General features: G+C 43.9%; 1 protein-coding gene across 1 annotated transcript in view; it reads right to left on the reverse strand.

The window, feature by feature from the left end:
• Nucleotides 1-16417, reverse strand: part of furinb (furin (paired basic amino acid cleaving enzyme) b) — a 151394-nt gene that overhangs the window by 99794 nt on the left and 35183 nt on the right. The window contains exons 3-4 of the mRNA XM_063196583.1: nt 10965-11063; nt 6782-6877 (exon numbers count right to left, since the gene is read on the reverse strand). Of these exons, the coding sequence (XP_063052653.1) occupies nt 6782-6877; nt 10965-11063 (195 nt within the window). The remainder of the gene's footprint in view (nt 1-6781; nt 6878-10964; nt 11064-16417) is intronic.

Raw genomic sequence — 16417 nt, forward strand, 5'->3', positions numbered from 1 at the left:
ACATTACTTTCAGAGACAGGCGGAGTTATTCTGAAAATAATATATTAAAACCTGCCCCTAATATGCCATCGTAACTATGTGATGTGAGACTCTGTACAAAGGTTTAGATACAGGATGCAATACTGTCAAAAAGGTTAACATCAGATTGATGATTTCATAAATATTGACTGTTGAGACTGAGGACAAAAAAATGAAAAATATTTATTCTAAAAACACAAACCAAAATGAAACACTTTATCCAATTTGAGAAAGCTAATCTCCAGGGGTTGGCACTCTTTCCTAAATCCAAATTAATGTTTTGGATTTTGGTCATAGCAAGTTTCTTTCAGTGAAAAATGTCTTTATTAATTTTCCCAAATTAAATTTCGAAGTACTCTAATCTGAAGCAGCCCTTTGAGTTTGAATTCCAACATTTAGTGAAAAAATAGAGTTTTCTAAAACTTGACGGAAACCCAAACAGTGTTAAAAAAATACCCCTCACATTCTAGGCACACTCGCTCCATCTTGATGTGAAAGCCACCAATCTAAGTGTAGCACCTTGCTCTACCAGCTTCTCTACAAGCTGTGTTGAAGTGATGAACACGTCATCGGAAAAGTGTAAGACATGCACACCTGGCAAGATGTGTGCTGCATGACTCAGCAATGTGTCACATTAGCACCCTCCAGAGACCTACGCGTTGGGCAACTCACAGACTCTTAAGTGGAGTGGAAGATCTGAAGATCGTCTCAGCATGAATTTTTTTCCTTGAAGCCAGGGAAAGTAACACATCTAAATGTGGTCTTTCAAGCCACAGGAGAATCTGCTCTAAAAACAGCTGTGAAGAACTCGAAATACCTTCTATTGCTGTGATGTCACATCTGGCGATGAGTTGTCATCCTGGATACCATCTCTGCTGCAGACTGTTTATTCATGTTCATGCCCCCAATTTCATATTCAATTTGAAATTAAATGTGTTTTTATTGGATGACTGAGTCTTTTATTTGGATGAATGGGAAAGTTTAAAACGATTATTTTATTCTTTTGCAGTTAGGAAGCTTTATCTCATCTTTGTGAACTGCAACTTTCACATTGCTAGAAGATGGAAAACAGCATTTGTAAATCTCTTTATGTCCTGCACACATTACATTCTGACAACAACAACCCCCCAAAACCCCTTTAATCCTTTAGTAATTCACTTCACGATTCCCACAGAAACTTTCTCCCTTTGATCACACACAGGCTCAGTGTGCCAATACTGTCTAAGAGATTAAAGCTGCAGAAAAATAATAATGGCATAGGATATGATATGTATCACCGTCAGTCTGTGGTTGTGCATTCATAAAACAGACTTAGGATGGGGGATCTGTCTTTTGGTATGGTGCAGCATCGATTTCAGAGAGCTTGCAGACATGTTTACTCTGCGAGACGCATCTGTGACCTCTGAGACTATAATTTCCCTTCTATTTCAGGGGGCTTTCAGCAGGTGGTTCGCACCACAACATTCGGAATAAGAGCGCTTAGCTTGTTCTGTGGTTGTTGGTGTGAAAGGATGACTCAAGGCGTGAAAGCATAACTCATGATAACCCTTACTCTAAAAAGTGGTCCTTGTCCACTTGATGGAGCATACAGTAATTACCCAATACACTATTGCGTTATGGGTAGCTAGGGCATGAAAAACATGTTGAAAAAACCTCAGTAGGATTGAAAGTGTACCATACCCCAGTCTGTGCATCAGGATTTCACCGCCTGGAGCAGACCAAATAATCAAACTAGTGATGAAAGCGCCTCAGTCTCTACAGGTGCTGTTGCTGCTCGTGTGCATACATGCACTATCCACATGAACATTTAATGAAATCCCAATGACTTCAAAGGTCTTCAACACAGAACTGGAGCAAAATACCAAGAGAATTCAATAAAAGCCCAATATAAAGTTTGGGTTAGAAGAGAGGCTGTTGCGAGGCTAAGTAGAGTGGATGTTGCCCCCAAAGAGTGACATTGGCCCTGGGTCTAGGTGTGCACAGCATACCTTACTTCTAATACCAAACTGTTATCTGAATCAAGGCCAACACACGCTTCAGTATCTTTTCGCTATAGGTTAAACGCCCTTCTTTCTCCCTGTCCATATTGATGACTTAACATTTGTCTCCAATAAGCTTTGGTGCTTATTAGCACTGGCTGACCTCTAGCTGAATATACAGCAAGTAGTCAACAACAGGGAGACCCCCAACCAATCTCTGAATTTGTGATTGTGTTAAAGTTGAAATAGTGCCAGAGCCCTGCAGAGCTCACATCCGCCTCCTCACCTGAGCAGTACAGCTACAGACAGCCAGAACAAAGCTGCCTCTGCTTCAATATCTAGGTATATTGTAAAGATCGGGGCCTGGAGTAAAACTGTGTGCCAATTACACTTTGTAAAAAGGCAGTAATGTGTGTTGTTTTGATATCAAGTGCTCAATATTTAGCCTTGGACTTCACAATATGAGATCTGTGAATGTGTTGATTACCACCACCGCTGTGAGCAGATTATGGTTCGGTTGGTTTATGCCGTTCCATTAGTTTATGCATGAACTGCTTTATTCCATTTGTTTTTCTCTTCCGCCCTCTTTCTCTTCTTCCCTCTCTCTTGCTCTCTATCGCTATGTCTTTCTCTGTAAGCCTGTTGCACTCTAATTAGAGGTTAAGCCAGGACAACCAAAACAAACATGGCCTTTCTGAGCATGATGGTGATGAGAATGCATACACACACACACGCATGCACACACAAACACACACAAACACCCATGGCCGCTGACAGCTTTGTCTGGGCCCAGGACAAAGTCCTCAGAAAGGGCCCCACACCCAGTACATTCAATGTAATGAGGATCCAATAGTCCCTCCTCCCTGGGCCTGTGACAATTGACAATTGACTTTGTCTTCCCTGCCCGCACGCACGCACGCACACACACACACACACACACACACACACACACACACACACACACACACACACACACACACACACACACACACACACACACACACACACACACACACACACACACACACACACACACATTCACAAATCATTCACATTCACAAAGTTATTCAGTTTATTATCCGCCTCTGCATTTGTGGTGTATGAAAGGACAGCAGCTCAACAAATACAGGATGAAATGGAATGGGTAGGGTTTGTAAGCAGATTGAACACATCAACAGACCGAATGGAGAGAAATCTACATAAAGAGGTAATAAATAGATTGTCCTTCTACTCCACGGTCTAACTCTCTTTCTTTCTGCCAGAGAGTGTCTGGACACAAACAAGACATGAGATTGGTGCAACTTCATTTAGGGCTACATGCAGGCAAGAGGGGAGTGCAAAATGTCATTTGAATGAATCCAGGACCCACAAAACTAGTTTATCATTACATATCTACAGTACAGTACATACAATTTAGACCTTTATAAGGAAGGCATTCTTGCCAGAGCCAAAATTGACCCGGAGTGTACAATAAAGGCAAGGAATTAAATTACAAGCTTATTAAAAGCACCCTCACAACTAAATCCCTTAATTAAGGCCAAGGCTTAAAATCCAACATCCGACATCATTTTCACAACCTTAAACTCGTAGGCAAAGAAAATGAGAGGTGACTTGAGATGACCGTACATGTACAGTCCCAAGAAAAAGTTTGTACACCCTTTGACATTTCTTACATTTCTGTCAAAATTGATCATAAAACATGGTCTGATCTTCCCGGAAATCACAAGAAGGAACAATCAGAGTCTGCTTTAATTAATTCCACCCAAACATTTACATGTTATCATATTTTCATTGGTCATAAGGCCATAACATTCACAGGAGAGCAGGGCATAAGTAAGTACACCCTTGCATTAAGTAGTTTTTAACCCTCAGTTAGTTGCAATATCATCAACCAGACTTGTCCTGTAGTTGCAGATCAGATTAACAAAACAATCTGTTTGTATCTTGTCTCCCTCTTCTTTAGAGAACTGCCTCTCGTCAGCAAGGTTTGTGGGATGTTTGGAGTGCATAGCTTTCTTGACTTCATGCCATATAATCTCAATTGTTTTTTGTCAGGGCTTTGACTGGGCTATTTCAGAATTTGTATTTCATTATTATGAAGCCATTCTAAAGTCGATTTGCTTCTAAAGTATGGGTTGTTGTCACATTTCAGGACCCATACTCTTGTGTGCTTCAACTGTTTGACAGGCTTCCTCACGTTTTTTCTGTAAAATATCACAATAAACTTGAGTTCATTATTCCACTGATAATAGCAAACTGTTCATGGCCTGAGGCAGCAAGGTAGCCGCATATAATGATGCTCCCGCCACCATACTCAGAAGAGGAGATGTAACCAAGAATAGCTAAAAATGGGATTCATTCTGCCAATCTAAAATGAATGGGGTTTCTGTCCAAAAAAAATATTGCTGCACCTTTGAGGTTTGCGAAAAAGCATTTATATGTTTCATAGAATTACTGCAAAATATTCTGTAGACCAACGTTGAAACCAAAGTTGAATTGTTCAGGGGAACACACAATGTCATGTTTGGAGGAGAACTGGAGAACCACATCTTCACCAAAACATCATCTCCACCTTTGAGTATGGTGGCGGGAGCATCATTATATGCGGCTACCTTGCTGCCTCAGGCCCTTTTCAGTTTGCTATTATCAGTGGAACAATGAACTCAGAAGTTTATCGAGATATTTTACAGAAAAAAGTGAGGTAGTCTGTCACACAGTTGAAGCACACACGAGGATGGGTGCTAAAATGTGACAACAACCCTTACTTTAGAGGCAAATCGACTTTAGAATGGCTTCATAATAATGAAATACACATTCTAGAATAGCCCAGTCAAAGCCCTGACAAAAAAAAAAAGATTATATGGCCTGAAGTCAAGAAAGCTATGCACTCCAAACATCCCACAAACCTTGCTGACGAGAGGCAGTTTTCTAAAGAAGAGGGAGACCAGATACATCCAGACTGTTTTATTAATCTGATCTGCAACTACAGGAAACATCTGGTTGAGGTTATTGCGACTAACTTAGGGTTAAAACCTATTGAATGCAAGGGTGTACTTACTTATGCCTTGCTGTCCTCTGAATGTTTACATCTTATGGCCAATGAAAATATGTAAATGTTTGGGTTGAATTAGTNAAAGCAGACTCTGGTTGTGCCTTCTTGTAATTACCGGGAAGATCAGACCATGTTTTATGACCAATTTTGACAGAAATGTAAGAAATTTCAAAGAGTGTACAAACTTTTTCCTGGGACTGTATATCTGAGTCTAGCAGTTCTGTGAAACTCTTATTTGTAGGCAAGGGGCATCTTTTAATGCTTAATGATCGTATGATGGGAACCGAGTTGCAGGAAGCACACCTGAGAAGAGTTGGCATCGGTGCCAATTTGACGTTAAAGGGTTTTATAGCCTGCTCCCACTTCAGCTAATTGCTTCTGGATGGCACTTAATGTGGCACACCCTCTCTATAAAGTAAGCGCAAGTCGTTAAGGGAAATCGTGAAATGCTTCTTCCGCAAGAGGGCCATAGTGTGGCCTTGCTAGAGTGAATTTGTTGGAACAATCTGAGTGTGATGGAGAGACCATCACTAGGGTTGTGGGTGTGTTCTGACCAAAGAAACTCAACAGAAGAACAATCTCTCGGGGGGAAATGCATTGGCCACGGTGTAGTACGGGGGCGTTGCCTGAGGACACGAGTGGATGGAAAATTAACTCCCTTGCGCATGGTCATTGGTCAGTGGGTGCGATGGATACAATTTCCGTACTCCCTTGCGCATGGTCAGTGGGGGCGACACCATGATGGATAATTTGTGGCCAAATTAACGGCAGCTGTGTGTCAGCAGTAATTGCTGGGAGTGATTAAGGACAGCTGACAAACATTCACGCTGTCCTATGACCTGTTCCACACTCCAACCCTCGCGGAAGTGTCATTGCATGCTTCCCTGATGCTTCCAATACTGACCGTAGAAGAAGAATAAAATTTCCGTACTCCCCTCGCCATCATTTCGTACTACGCTGTTATGACGTGAGTAAGCCCTCTTGTCTCAAGCCTCTTTGGTTCTGACTGTCACGCCAACGAGCCTGGCTCTTTGGTGTAGCGGTCAGAGCCCCGGTTTACTACCCCAGAAGGTCTGGGTTTGAGTCTCGGCTGGGCAACTGTACTTCCCTTCGCTACAAATGGTGTCAGAACTGGGATGGCTACCGTGAGGCCATCGGAAGCGTAACTATTGTGTGTGAGCCATAATTCCATGTGAGGGACCCCCAGGATTGGGGACCCCAGTGATGGGTGAAGCATTGATGATGGGGTACATTGGATGGGAGAAACATGTTGGGCAGTTGCGCGAGGGACACAATGAGTGTGTGAAGTGCACGGGTACGCTTCCCGAGGGGGAAGGCATTGTAATGGAGAGACCATCACTAGGGTAGTGGGTGTGTTCTGACTGTCACGCCAACAAGCTTGGCTCTTTGGTGTAGCGGTCAGAGCCCCGGTTTACTACCTCAGAAGGTCTGGGTTCGTGTCCCGACTGGGCAACTCTCCTCCCCTTCGCTACACTGATCTAGCCACTTAACATTCAAGGTGAAAGTCTGGTATTATTAGTTTGAGTCTTTGGTAACGGATCAAAAGGGCATTGTAACTATAATATCTATAGTCTATGTGCATAATCACAGACTGATCTATGTAGCCTGTGTCCGTAGTGACCGTGGAGTGAGTCAGGTTGAGCTACCATAGGGGCTGTGGTGACTGGTTTCTGGTATAGCTGAGTGAAGTGACTGTATGCTCTCCACTTACCAGGTACCACTGCTGGGCAAACTTGGGATCAGACGGCTCAGTGAAAACCTCCCGTCGTCTCCTCTGCTTTATCACCTGCTGCTCCAACCACAACACCTGAGAGAGAGAGAGAGAGAGAGAGAGAGAGAGAGAGAGAGAGAGAGAGAGAGAGAGAGAGAGAGAGTGTGAGAGAGAGAACAACAGACAGAGAATGTCACTAGTCACCAACAAACATGTTGCAGCATTCATGAACTTTAATGTCACACAGGAGATGAACATTTTACTTTCCCCCAAGTGTGTTACATGTCATACATACACAGGCATTCACAGGGCTTATTTGTGTGACATTAACTTACACAACCTACAGAAATGTGTCACAGAAAGTCATGTCCACTGAACCCCTGCATTGTTTATAGAGTATCATATTATTTTATTTGTGTTTTCCCAGAACACATTAATGCAGCATCAGCAATGTTCTCACTTTCACTTACAGGTACACTGTTAAGTCACCTTAGACCATTTGGATACAGAGTGTTACATCAGAGGAGAGTTTTCTTTAAAGTGGAAATGAAGCACTGACAACTATTATAATTTTTTGGCGGCTTATTTATTTTCATAAACGAATGGATGTTCGTTGAACTGCACTTTTAAGTAGTTTTGCTGAAAAATGACATGTTATTACCGAGTTTCTCCACAAGGGCGCAGCCATGTTCAACGCCTACGTAACGCGAATGGTAGAAGTTGGTGGCTAATGTAGCCTTCCATTCACTTAACGTTAGCGTGTGCTAACTACAGCACTGACTGACTCTAATCGTGGCTGTAAAATTGAAGAAGGACGAGGGGTTCATTTTACATTGTCCCTGGGTCTTTTATGGTATAGACCTACTATCAGATGAAAGAGAAATGCCAAGTGTCATTATCACTTTGTGTCAAAAAGCCTTTGCTACGAGCATGGTGGGATAGCTGCAGCCATCCACCCATTGCATCCACCATAGGACAGGAGTCAGGACTGGGGCTGCTCGATCTCATAGGTTTGTAGTGACAGACCGTCACCAATAACGTCAATAACGTCTTTTTCCTGCATTGTTGGACGCTAATCTGAAAGCCCATGTCTTTAAGTTGGCTATGTGGTTCAATTCAGTAATAGAAAATAACTTGCAAAATTGGCGGAAGTTTGGAAAGCTTTGTGAAGGGAAGGGACGCAGCCTGTGTGTGTGGCTATCCCATCCCCTCTCTCGTCTCGTCTCGCTCTCGGAGGAGCTTTGGGGATTTGAAGTTGATGCCACGGGGAATGACACGTTAAACTATCATGGCCTACATTAAGTTATGGCATGCTTAAAGTAGCTGCATCTATTGTAGTAAACTATTATGTTATTGAAGTCGCGGATGCATCCTCAAACTGGCTGGAATAGCGTTGTTGCCTTAGATTATTGTTGACTGGATAACACTGATAAAAGTGGGCACGGATATGTCAAAGTAGCCTAATTCAAGTGCTTGGAAAATGTTGGCGAAATCATCGGAAGATGAAGGTAGGGAACTGCAACATTGCACGACATCGCACGATTATGAATAGTGATCATGTTGGCTCATACCAAAATTTGTTAGCGACTTGTCACCTTAGCAAAAAAACCTGTGGTTCATGTGATGGGATGTCTTGTCTGCCTTCATGCCTCATATTTGTTCTGTCCCACCCAAACACGTATTCTTGCTTCATTTGGGTTAAGCAAATAAGCTCATAATCAGCCACGCAAGTCCCAAATGTTTAATTCACTACTATCATAACAGCATTAGGAATAGGACACTACCATTCGCGTGACGTCACCCGCTGTTGGCTGGAAACGTTAACAGAAACGTTACGTGTTTGTGCTTTATTTTTTTATTAACGGCTTAAATTTCAGACTTCAAAAAAAAATATATTTGCTGGCTTATCTTACTGGTGTTATAGACCCCTATATTAGGTCACTGCTTCATTTCCACTTGAAAGGTTAGGCTTTAAAGGTAAATCACGGCATACTTTCAATGGTGCCTCTCATAGCACGTGCGCACACACACACACACACACACACACACACACACACACACACACACACACACACACACACACACACACACACACACACACACACACACACACACACACACACACACACACACACACACACACACACACACACACACACACACACACACCTCCTCTCACTCATTCACAACCCCTCAGCCACATACCCATACTGTACAAACACACACACACACACACACAGACACACACACACACACACACACACACACACACACACACACACACACACACACACACACACACACACACACACACACACACACACACACTGTATATCATAACAATGCATCCAATATTCAATGTGTTTCCCTGAACCTGTCTTGACCTCAGCACACATTCTGGAGACATGAGGAGCTCCGCAGCTGAAGGACCATGGGTGATACACACGACTGAGAGAGCAGCTGCCAGTATTTCCAGCCTTCCCTCTCGAATTTAGACCCACTTGATCTACCCCCCTGACCTTAGTCATTCCCTGTAATTTACTGTCTAACTTTCCTAACTGATGGTCCAATTCATGTATTTGTGCATTGTGTACAATTTGTAAAATGTATCATGTTATATACGCAATGGAACACACTAAGTGCACTATAGGAGTTTTAAGGCCATTTGTCAACCGAGTGGCAGCCTGAAGCCTAATTGGACGATAAATCTATTTGCAAACAAGGCACTAATCAGAGGAGGGAGGGAGGTAGAGAGAGAGAGAGAGAGAGAGAGAGAGAGAGAGACAGAGAGAGAGACAGAGACAGAGACAGAGACAGAGACACAGAGAGTCACAGAGACACAGAGAGTCACAGAGGCATCACCATTACGCTGTTAAATGAGGTTTACTTTACAAATGTAAAGCAGAATGACAGATGAGATCCCTGCCAATATTGCATAGCACTTTGGATTTCCTGTAGGCAAAAGCCTGTCAAATGGATGGCAATAAAGAAATCAGAATGCAGAACGGCTATTGGAATGTACTGAATATTTCTATTTAAAATCCCCCACTTTTCTCACTTCAGAGTTTGGCAGGTATGACTCAAGCTCTACCCCGAGGCTCTATCAGGGTCAGTTCTGGGCCTATAAGCCAGGGCAGATGGGTTTCATGTATGTTACTGTCATTACCAAATACAGTCTAAAGCTCCTGAGCATAATAAGCGCTGCTAGCATTAGCACAGTTAGCCATATTTGCTCCCCTTCAGTTCGAGCCCACTTGCAATGCACTTAGGATATAATTTGCCATTTGGAATAATGCATTTACTATATTACTGGCCACCGCTATCAAACATAATTAAGATAAGTGTAATTGAAGCCTGTGGTAACCAAAAGAGATGAGAAAGGGTGGGGTAATATTAAGCGGCTAAGGGGGGGCATATGCATTAGCTGAAAACTTAATTAAAAAAATAAAATTAATAAAAACGGCAAAATGCCCAGAGACTGAAACATTCTCCAGTCACTAGCTAAAAGAAAGAACCTTCAAATACCTCTTAATGCCCATTAAATTTATCTAATACCTGTATAACCAAATTCAGATTAAGTAGGCCTACTGTATTTCCTCCCAGAAATGTGCTGTGCTTGTTTATACCACTTACAAACACTTTTCTAAAGCTGGAGCATTAAAAACACGCCAGTCTATTACTTTATTTTAAGGATGCCTTAGCACTTTCTGGTTCAATTCGTACGGCTACAAATGTGTTATGTTTGTCAACACCGTATCTAAAACCTGACACATCACATACGTACGTGTCTAAACAGATGGGAACCCAGAAATTGCTCTCAGTGCTTCATTTCTACAACTTGAAGCAGCTGCGGCCTCACGAGAGGAGGAAAACACATGATCTGGAGTCTGGATCTGGCATCCAGAATTTACGCCTCTCCCTCTACCTCTGCAGTCTTTGAAGATCACAAGAGTTAACCTGCAAAAGCTGTCATCCTCTTTGACACTGACATCTGTGTGTGTCTGTCTGTTTGTGTCTGTGTGTCTGTTTGCGTGTGCGTGCGTGTGTGTGTGTGTGTGTGTGTGTGTGTGTGTGTGTGTGTGTGTGTGTGTGTGTGTGTGTGTGTGTGTGTGTGTGTGTGTGTGTGTGTGTGTGTGTGTGTGTGTGTGTGTGTGTGTGTGTGTGTGTGTGTGTGTGTGTGTACCTGTGGTTCCGAGTGCAGGCGAACATGAAGTCCTTGATGAGCAGAGAGAGATCGTTTCACCACAGAGCGATGCTGGAAGTGGTAGTAGTCCCCAAAGACCTGCGGAGAGAGAGAGAGAGGGAGAGAGAGAGAGAGAGAGAGAGAGAGAGAGAGAGAGAGAGAGAGAGAGAGAGAGAGAGAGAGATCTGATGTTACATCTCCAGGCGGTAGCAGAGCAACTAAAGCACATGCTGACATTCATCATTGATGTGCACAGGACCCCCCCACCACCCATTCATCCATTACTGCACCTCACTCCCAGGCACTGTGCTCCTCACATACAACATACAGTATATTCAACACACACACACACACACACACACACACACACACACACACACACACACACACACACACACACACACACACACACACACACACACACACACACACACACACACACACACACACACACACACACGCACACACACACTTTGCTCATGTATCCTTAAGTATAAACCTAACACATGTATCCTTCAGTACAAACACAAACACAGTCACACTAAGGTGCAAAGTCAAAGTGTGTGCAGCTAGAAGTTATACACCTTCCCTGTGGTCATTAAAGCTGTACTCTATGCATGAGTGTATGTGGACCATCTGGCTGTGGAGGAGAAGAGGATATAAAGGACATGAAGGACTGCTGCAGCCTCTGGCCTCCTCCAGATCACTGTCTCCTCGGGCAGCCTGTTCTAGAGTCTTTCTATTCTATTCTATTCTCTTCTGTTCTGTTCGTTTCTATTCTGATCCATTCTATTCTATTCTATTCTATTCTATTCTGTTCTATTCTATTCTATTCTATTCTGTTCTATTCTATTCTATTCTATTCTATTCTATTCTATTCTATTCTATTCTATTCCATTCTATTCTATTCTTTTCTATTTTATTGTATTGGACTGCTATGCTGTCACTACATCCTTGGCCAGTGGTTCCCAACCTTTTTGGCCTGGGACCCCATACACATATTTGTGTGTGTGTGTGTGTGCATGCGTGCATGCATGCGTGCGTGTGAGGGACAGAGAGAGAGAGAGAGAGAGATACAGAGAGAGAGAGAGAGAGAGAGAGAGAGAGAGAGAGAGAGAGAGAGAGAGAGAGAGAGAGAGAGAGCGCAAGTGAGAGAAAAACAGTTCCTGTTCACTACGTTTGTGCATTCATGGGCTGTGTGCAGTAATTAGACTATTGGTCTACCTGTTCGTTTACATCAATGCTACTTTTATTCCAATGTAGTCTGTGTGTGTGTGTGTGTGTGTGTGTGTGTGTGTGTGTGTGTGTGTGTGTGTGTGTGTGTGTGTGCGTGTGTGTGTGTGTGTGTGTGTGTGTGTATGTGTGTGTGTGTGTGTGCATGTGTGAGTGTGCATGTGTGAGTGCGTGCGTGCGTGCGTGCATGCGTGTGTGTACGTGCGTGCGTGAGCGCATGCATGTTTGTGTAATGCTTGCAGGTGGCGTATGCATTTAAGTATCGATCTGTCTGCAGTGTTTGTGTGTGTGCGTGCGTGCGTGCGTGCGTGCGGGCGTGCGTGCGTGCGTGCGTGCGTGCGTGCGTGCGTGCGTGTGCAGCCCATAAAGTTAAGCAAGGGTATTGGACAAGCAGACTGTCCTCTGAGATACCGAGAACGAGTGCGGCTCTGTACAAGTCACTAATGAGGCAGAGGCAAGAGAGAGGAGAGGAGAGGAGAGGAGAGGAGAGGAGAGGAGAGGAGAGGAGAGGAGAGGAGAGAAAGAAAGAAAGAAAGTGAAAAAAGTGACAGACATCCTTCCAAAAAGCTGTTTTCACTGTCTGTGTAATGCTTGTCTAACCACACACGGTGTTATTATTTTCCATTAGCCAAAAGCACTCTGCAGAGTCACAGTAAGCTCCTATTCAGTTTATCTCTCAGAAAGGCAGAGACAGACTCCTGCTAAAACGCAGATAGCCCTGTAAAGCAAAGCAGAGATAGGGCTGTGCCTCTTAAAGGTGCCCTTAATATTTTTAGTTGTTTATTTCCAGAATTCATGCTGCCCATTCACAACTGTTACCTTTTTCATGAATACTTACCACCACAATGAAAATGTAAGTATTCACTAAACTGGGGAAATTGCACTTTTCATATTTCACATTTTGAATGTCCAAAAATAGAATTTTAGGTAACACTTTACTTGACGTGTTACTGCATAACACATTCATAACAGCTGTTATAACGTCTACACGAAGCATTCATGATTGTTTCATAACACATTCATACCAAACCTTTCATGAACGTACCGTACAGAATGGCCGCAACTTGTCAAAATAAAAGTCAACAACCGCAAACGACGACCATACCCCTTTGGATCCACCGCGCCTTTCTGCATTGCATCTGGGTCAATGATTTCGACAGCGTCAAGGTGTAGAAGACCCATATTTGATTTATAATGTAAGATTTGTATACCGGTAGGCTGGTTTTGTGTATTTTGCTAATTAGCATGTTATATAGGCTACCGGTTCCAGGCACTGATATCACAAATTCAATGGCCAGCACCGTTTCAATAAGTAGCATAATTGCAATACCCACTCTGACCACCATCCTACACAGTGCACCTTTAAACACATAACAGAGGAATGCTGTGTTCACTGTGAGTATGTACAGTATACAGTATGCACTCACGCCCGCGCACACACGCACACACGCACGCACGCACGCACGCAGGCACGCACGCACGCACGCACGCATGCCCACAGCCGACACGCACAGTAGAGCCCTTTTCCCAGTCGGACTGAACAGGTGCTAAACAACCTTGAGTGGGTCGGGTCAATCAGTGCACACTGCTCTCAATCACGACCAGTTCCATCTATGACACACAAGCTCATACGGACTTCACACTGACAAACAGGCGCGCGCGCACACACACACACACACACACACACACACACACACACACACACACACACACACACACACACACACACACACACACACACACACACACACACACACACACACACACACACACACACACAGACGCACACACAGACACACACACACACACACAGCCAAACCTTGCCCTAGATACACACTTCAGAAACCAGACAGTTAAACAGGAAGGAAGAACAGCAGCAGCAGCAGCAGCAGCAGCAGCAGCAGATATGAATAATAATGGTATGAAGAATAACAAACTAATGCTCTGAGCTAACTCCTGCCAGACCACAGGAACAGGGTGTGTGTGTGTGTGTGTGTGTGTGTGTGTGTGTGTGTGTGTGTGTGTGTGTGTGTGTATGCGTGTGTGCGTGCGTGCGTGTGTGCATGCGTGCGCGCGTGCGTGTGCGTAACTGTGCACATTCCTATGTGAAGTGCCCGTAATAATGTTCCCCATCAGGCCGTGCCACCTCCGGAAGATGAAGACACAGGCTGCTCATGGCTGATGACACAATGACACATGGAGGAAGCAACACAGCGGACAACAGACAATGGAGACAAATGGAGAAAACACTGGAGAAGAACGGAGAAAGACCCTAGACATATGGCGCCACTCCCTCTCTCACACACACATGCCGCAGGCACGCTCAATAGCTCCTGCACACACACAAACAAACTATCACCCATGCAGAACCACACACACATTAATGAGGATACAGAGTTTAAAACAGAAAGCCATAATTACACCCCATACCTACGTACAGTACACGCCACCCACACAGATGGTGCACAGTAATGAGGAAACATGTCCATGCACATGGAAACACATGTTAATAAAGCAACTAACTAACTAACTACACACACACACACACACACACACACACACACACACACACACACACACACACACACACACACACACACACACACACACACACACACACACACACACACACACACGCAGTGTAGAAATGGCATAGCAAGAAAAAAGAAGCGGCTGTGTGTTTCTTGTGTGTTTCTGTTTGTGTATGCGTACGTGCGTGCATGTGTGTGTCCGTGCTTGTGACTCGCGATGCTCTGATGTACATGATTGCACTGCCTGTGATGTTTTCAGTGCATGGGTGTGTGTGTACTTTATGTTGTGACCTTTGAGGTTATGAGTCTGCACAAACGTTCATTCTCACCTGCAGCACCGCAAGAGAATAGAGCAGGGACAGTTAATCAGGCACGTCTCTCAGATCACACACACACATACACAAATGCAAATGGACAAACACACAGACACACAGACACACATACAGACACAGACACAGACAGACACACACAGACACACAGACACACAGACACACACACACACACACACACATACACACACACACAGACTGACTGGTGGAGGGAGCGTACTGTACTGTACTGTACCACCAAACCCCATGGAGCTGTTGACTGGAGGAACAGTGCTGTATCTCCTCACTCACTCCCACATGGGGCTGCCAGTCTCTGGATGAAAAGCAGACTGACGGCACGCTAGGAGAGATATGGGCATGTGATGCTCCTGTGTGTATACAGTATAGGTGCCTAAGTGTGTGTGTGTGTGTGTGTGTGTGTGTGTGTGTCGGTCTCTGGGGTTACGGGGACAAATTTCCTGAAAAGTCCAAGAGCAAGGAGGACTAGGTGAGCTATGAGGACAGCTGTCCTTTTTATGAGGACAGGGGGTGCTGTCCTCATAAAAATGAGCATTATAAAGTGATTTTTCAGCATGTTATAGCTACCAAAACGTGTTTTTCTCCAAATACCTGTTAAATATAAAGTCCAAAATACAATGTTGTTTTAAAAAAATGTTTCTCAAATCACGTTTTAATACTAAAAAAAGGCTTTTTATCAAAAGTCTTGCTATACCAAAAAACCTGACATATTGTGTATGCCTGTGTGTCCGCCACTGCCCCCTTTCGATGGTAGGTGGTCCTGCACAGGAGCATACACAAGCGCGGGAAATTATACACAGGCGCGGGTAATTATACACAGGCGCGGGAGATTATACACAGGCGCGGGAATGTAATGCATATTGCAACGTCATTGGCTGAATAGGAGGAAGTACCTAAGCTTACACTTGCAGCGACACGCCCCGACCTTGGATCCGTGGAGAAGACATGGCGGAGATCGGGTAAGTTGCGTAGAGCTCTAGCTGTTCTATTCCATCAAATTGCATGCATTTATTTTACTTAGCCTACGGTCTCTGCTGTTGGATACAGTGATGCGGTTTAAATGCATATTTAACGTTGCAACTTATAGACCTACATTTACTGGAGTTTAACAACAGTTATCATGGTATGTCCAAATGCACAGAGAAGTTGCCTCAAACTTTTTCTATTGGCTGCATGTTAGTGATGGAAGTTATCAAATGTCATATTTATACTGCGATGTCCGATATGCAAACTTAATGAAAAGTCCAGGATGTCATGCGTTGATCATTATCTAAATCCTGCCATCCATTGTATGGGCGTTGTTACCCAAACTGCCTCGTTCAGAGGACATGGCATATTTAGC

The sequence above is a fragment of the Engraulis encrasicolus genome, chromosome 4, assembly GCF_034702125.1.
Source record: "Engraulis encrasicolus isolate BLACKSEA-1 chromosome 4, IST_EnEncr_1.0, whole genome shotgun sequence".
In the NCBI taxonomy this organism is placed as follows: domain Eukaryota; kingdom Metazoa; phylum Chordata; class Actinopteri; order Clupeiformes; family Engraulidae; genus Engraulis; species Engraulis encrasicolus.